The 6,000-nt window shown below is 38.5% G+C and overlaps 1 protein-coding gene across 1 annotated transcript in view; it reads left to right on the forward strand.

Moving 5' to 3' along the window:
* Positions 1-2,754: 2,754 nt before the first annotated feature.
* LOC116077489 (formyl peptide receptor 2) overlaps positions 2,755-6,000 on the forward strand; it is a 5,686-nt gene continuing 2,440 nt past the window's right edge. The window contains exon 1 of the mRNA XM_031352058.1: positions 2,755-2,866. Coding sequence (XP_031207918.1) covers positions 2,845-2,866 — 22 coding nt within the window. The 5' untranslated portion in view covers positions 2,755-2,844. The remainder of the gene's footprint in view (positions 2,867-6,000) is intronic.

Genomic DNA, 6,000 nt, shown 5'->3' on the forward strand with positions numbered 1-6,000 from the left:
TGACAAATCAGTGATATTGTTAGAGTGAAGATATGCAAACTCAAAAGGAACTCACAGAAATAGTGGTAAGGGGTATCATTTTTACATAGCAAAGGAATCAGATCCCAAGAGAAAACAAGAAAGGAAATCAGTAGAGAGTAATTGCTGAACAGAATGTCAGGTTGTTGGGACTCTGATTGTTTTTCTAGAGGATGGGAATCCAGGTCTGTCATACCCCACCATCCGTATTACTGAAGCTTTGTTCATTCCAGACCAATAGCCCATGGTGATTACACAGCATCTGTAAAAATACTGAGGCATGTGTGTTTTGGGTACAATTTAGAGGGTGAAGAAAATTAGGGAAGTCTTATGGTAGAGTTCTGCTCTGTGTGTCCCTGTTTGCAAAACCTATGCAAACCCAAAGGAATTGGCACTTCACTGTGCTCTGTGTTAGTGGTACTCTCTGCTAGAGATACTAAGTCATTACTGTCAGATAACTGCCTCTGGGAACTGTGCAGGTTCTCAGTTAGATCCAGACTAAGGTAGGTCAGTAGTTGGGTGATAATTATCCTATTTAGGCCATTTAACCAGGGCTGTGATCATTCTATCGGGGATGAGGAAGTTAATATTTAATATCTGGCAGGTTTCAGGGTCCTCAGATCAGCTTTACAGCATGAGTACACAGAAAATATACCAACAGTGCATCATTTAAAAACATAGTATTTGGATTTTACAGCACTTCATACATTATATTTTATTCATTTGTTGTTGTTCATGCAAAAAAGCCAAAACTAAACCAACCAAGCAACCAAAAAAAACCAAGCAATCAAGAAAACTATTCCTGGATTGCAGGCTGTACAACAACTGGTGTTGGCAGGACTGGGAAGAGGGCATCAGGGGTTAAGGTCACTTGATGCTCTCTCTCGCAGACTGAAACAACCACCACACAAGTGGTGCCTGGATGTAACCACAGGTTAGGAGGCCCAGTCACTTTCCTGTGAATTCAGAGTCATGATAGTTGCAAATACAATTTTTTATTTGAGTAGAATAGACAAGATAACTGATACAGAGCACATACTACAAATTCCAGTGTAGCAAATATTATCTAGGTCTTGTAAAACACTCCTGACAGGCTCTCTGGGTAGAATTTTCCATCACACCCCATGCCAACCACTGTCTTCCATTCAGACCTTGCTTTTGAAATGAAGGCACATGATACGTTTACTTTTCCCTTGAGACCCCCCATCTAGATTCTTCTCTCATGAACTTATAACATAATCGTGATTTCTAGCAGAAACTGGAGTCTTATTTTTTTCTCAAGTTAAAGCCCAAATTCCCAATCCATCAGAATGTGACTGTTCAGATTTGGAACTAATTAAAGCTAAATGAGGCCATAAGGGTTGATCCCTAATCCAATGTAACTATTGTCATTTTGAGAGGAAAGAAACACCAGGGTGGTGTAAGCTTACAGAAATGTGAATGTGAGAATGCAGAGAGGAGAAGATGGCCACCTGCAAGCCAAAGAGAAGCCCTGGGAACAACATTTTGATCTCGGACCTCCAGCATCCAGAACTGTGACAAAATCAGCTGCTATATTAAGACACCCAGGGTGTGTTGATTTGTAGTGACAACCTTGCAAACTAGCCTGTTCTGCTTTAGTTTAGGGATTCCTACATCTATGTGACCTTAAATCTATTCAATTCTCACATTATATTAAAGATGATGACTGTGGACTCTGAGTATACATCCATTAGCAAAGTGACTGTCTAACCTGCAAGACATTCTGCATAAACTGATGATGATAGTAAATGCCTGTAATTCAAGCACTCAAGCAGTGGAGACAAGAGAATCAGAAGTTCAGATGTCCACTTAGTGTGTTTAAAACAGGTTGGGCTCATGGGAAGCTGTTTTCAAAATACGAGAGTAAGAAAGTGAGTCCCCTGGAAGAGCAGTAAGTGCTATTAGCCATTGAGACATGTATGTAGGTAGCCATCTTAGTGTTTTAAAAGCAGAATGATTATTTCTTAAATATATGAGTGTTTTTCCTTCATGTATGCCTGCATTGTGTTTGCCTGGTATCTGCCTAGGTCAGAAGAGGGCGCTGACTACCCTGGAACTGTAGCTGTAGATAATGTGAGCCACTATGTGGATAACTGGAATCAAACTTGGGTCCTCTTGAAGAGCACTCAGTTCTATTAGTCTCAAAACCATTCTTTTATCCTCCACAGCTTCCTATTTCTTTTTTTTAAAGAGTGAGGGGTCTGAGAGGGTGGTGTCTCAGTGGCTAAGAACAGGTAAAGGAACTGATTTTGGTTTCCAAAGCCCATGTCAGACTGTCACTACTGTTTGTAAAGTCAAATCAGAACCAAATCCAAAGAACCAGAACACAGATTCCAGGACCAGAAATTGATAGGACTGAACCCATGTTTGCCACAGATCAATGGTGGAAGAACATTTACACTTCTATGTTTCTAAGAACTCCACTTGGCCTGGAGAGATGGTTTAGAATTTAAGAACACTGGTTCTTCTTTTAGAAGATCTAGGTTCAATTTCCAGCACCCACATTGTGTCTCGCAACTACCTGTAACTCTAGTTCTAGGGATTCAGTGCTGTCTTCTGGCCTTTGAGGACACTAGGCATGTGTGTCATAAAACACACAACTAGAAGAAAAACTTCCTTATATAAAAATTAGAAAGAAATAAAATGACTCCAAGAGCATCACATTTACATGGCTTATGGGAATCTTAGGAAACCTAAGTTTCTACAAGATTGGTTTCAGCTTTCTTGTTCCTCTCAGAGTTTCCGTAAGTCTATACCAAGAGACAAGTACTTCAGTTACACCACAGGTGTGCAAGAGTTAAGTGTATGAAGAAAACCTCAGCTGGTGGTAAGTTGTGTTCCAGCAACTGAAACTTATATTTTGAATGGCTGTTATATAGGGCGGACACTTTCTAAAATCTTGTGAAGAGATGTGTAGTATCATATTTAGTTTCATCAGATGGCTGTTGTGTTCTTAACTTAGAATATGTGGAGAACAGAAACACTTGAAATTATGGGGAAATGGGTCAGTGTATAAGTGCTTGCCTTGGACTTGTGCAGAAGTGAGTTGAAGACACTTTAAAAATTTCAAGTGGAGGAGTCTGATTCTTGTGATTTTTATATGTCTATCCATTAAGCTATAGAGGTAATCAAGAATATGTTGCATGTATCTTTATTTAACTTAAAGCATAAGAGTAATGTGATTTCAGAAGAAAGAAGAGGGTTTAATTGGTATTGTGTCAGTGAGGTATCTGGATAAAAACTGAGAACTTTGTGTTTGACTCTCTGGAGTCCACCTCCATGAAGGTGGATATTTGGTGCAGAGCCAAAGACCCAAGTCAATGAGGTGGGAAAAAAAAATAAAGAACTTGTTTAGATCCTATGATTGGGCTTTGAGTTCTTGTCACAGAAACAAGTATGTTTAATGAAATGAAGCTTATCACCTTCATTTTCTTTTTTCCTCTTCTTGCCTCCATCCTCAACTGAATTTAATATTTCTCATATGATACTTAGATGCTGTGCTAATTTTCATGCCTCTCACTAGGGGATCCTAGGCAGGTGGTCTACCACTTATTCACACTCCTGGTCCCTTACTACTAAAGGACTCTCGGCTGATGCTCTAATGTTGAACTACATTCCCAGCAATTTACTTTTTGATTTCTTCCTATGTATGGGTATTTTCCACAAATGTTTGTCTGTTTGCCAGTTGCTTTCTTGGTGTATGAGAAAGACAGCAAAGACCATTGAATCTCCTGGCATTGAAATAACATATGTAAGCCTACACTACAGTGCTGGGAACTGAACTGAGATCTGCAGGGGGAACAGCCAATGTTCTTATTTTCTATGTAATCTTTTCAGCCCCTCCTTTATTTTTTATTGTGTAGACGTGATCCCAGTAAATTATCACATTTGAACTTTTCTTGTATCTGAGTCAGGCCTTGAATGTGCAGTTCTCATCACAGCCTCAAATAACAGTTGGGATTTTTGGTGTGAAGACCATGTTTGGCTGAGTCTTGAAGGGAGGCAACATGATAATTCATATGTTAATGAGAATGCTCTACTTTAAAGAATATCCTGGTGTTATTGTTTCTTTGTTGTTGTTGTTATTATTTGGCTTATTTTTTTTCTCCTTGGCTTGGTAGAAAAGAGAAAAACTCAAGAGTTGACTTTCTGAGAGGGTGTGAGACTTATACTGATCCAGTGTGTGTGGAGAGGCCATTTGAAATGAATGACAACTCTTTCTCCTCTAGAAGTAGTACATGCAGCAGCTTGGAGAGGTGGCAGGTGGTACAGCAGAAACTCCCTAGAAATTAATGCCATTTTTTTTAATGAACTCTGAGAATGGCAGAGGAAATTATTTAATCTGCAAAGCCAACAAAGGGAGGGAATAATCAGTTTACTACGTGTTTTTTGTTATGTGCGTTTATTTTATGAATGTGGGAATAAATATTAAACACCTAACTCTGTTACTCTATACATTTTTAAAGTTTTGTTTGGTCAAAGCATCTTCTTGAGGTTATAACTTATTAATGGGCTGGATAGTCACGTCAGGAAGGTTTATAGATTATCCTGTCTCTGCCCTGTCCCACAACTGGAATTATAGATGTATGCCACTATGCCTTGTTTGTACATGGGTGCCTTAGATGTGAACTCAGGTCCTTACTGGATGGTGAATTCTTTATATTGAGCCATATCCCCAGCCTGGATTATGTATGCACTTAGTAAACAGGAAATCAGCATGATACATAGTAGAGAGAATTAGCAAAAACCTGTGGTTTCTGAAAGTAACGTCTTCAGATCCATGGTTTCATTTGTTATAAAATGGGATGTGTATCCTAAGAAAATTATAATGAGATAATAGGCATATGTTATGGTTTCACCATACAAAGACGATTCTACCCAGCACATGTTTTCTTCTGTGGCTCACAGATCCTGTCTTGCACAAAAGAATGATGGACCTTTAACATATTTGTCTTTCTTTCTTTCTTTTTTTAAAAACTTTTATTGCATTATGATGAGAAAAGTTACATGGTTTCTATTTATCTGAATTTTTTAATATTTTAAAACATACTTTAAGTAAATAGAATTAAATCCAATGCTTGTCGTTGACAAAAGAAAGAAAGAAACAAACAAACCAAAAAACCATACCAAAATTCTTAGAATATGGCTTTCGCTTGATAAAACAGTGATGTTGCTGTCTCTCAATATTGACATGAGAATTACAGGTGAGCAACTTATGGGTGTGTTTTGTGTGACTTTTCCTGGGGAAACATGACACATGTCTACTCACCCCAAAGAATCCATGACAGGCTAACAGAATGATTACAACAAAGAGTAATCTTGTGAACTGATGCCTTCTAGCATGCCTTTGTAATTTCAGCACTCTGAAAGGCAGAGCAGAAGGTTAGGAGTATGACGTCAGCTGAGAAACATAGCTAGACCCTTTCTTAAGCACACATCAACCAACCAACCAATCAACCAAAGAAGTGCTGAGAATTACTATTCCTTTCGAAAGGTAGATTGATAAGTGTGAAACGGTTATGGTTGTGCAAAATTACCCTATAATTTATGCAAGTACATTTTAAGGATTAATTAATAATTGATATAATTTCTTTCTGTACTTTTACTTTATTGTATTGCTGGAGATAGAACCTAAAGTTCTTTGTATACTATATAAGTGAGCTACCAGTAAGCCCAAGCCCCATGTCCTCAGTGGGAGAATATAGTTAAGTAGTTGTGTGAGTAGAATTGTGTCCTGTGTGCAGGGTTCCAGTACTACCTTAGCAGGCAGTGAAGATTCAAAATACTTTCTAGGTTGGTCAGGATTTACACTCAAAACTAGATGAGAGACAACTTCCATGAACAAAATTGTCATTGGTTTAGGATAGCTCAAGTAATCAGATTCTGGGGCAGGGGGTACAGGGCACATTCAGCATCATCTGTAACTTGTAGTGTGATAGGAGGACTCAGATCCAGCTGGAA

The sequence above is a fragment of the Mastomys coucha genome, unplaced genomic scaffold, assembly GCF_008632895.1.
Source record: "Mastomys coucha isolate ucsf_1 unplaced genomic scaffold, UCSF_Mcou_1 pScaffold5, whole genome shotgun sequence".
NCBI lineage: Eukaryota > Metazoa > Chordata > Mammalia > Rodentia > Muridae > Mastomys > Mastomys coucha.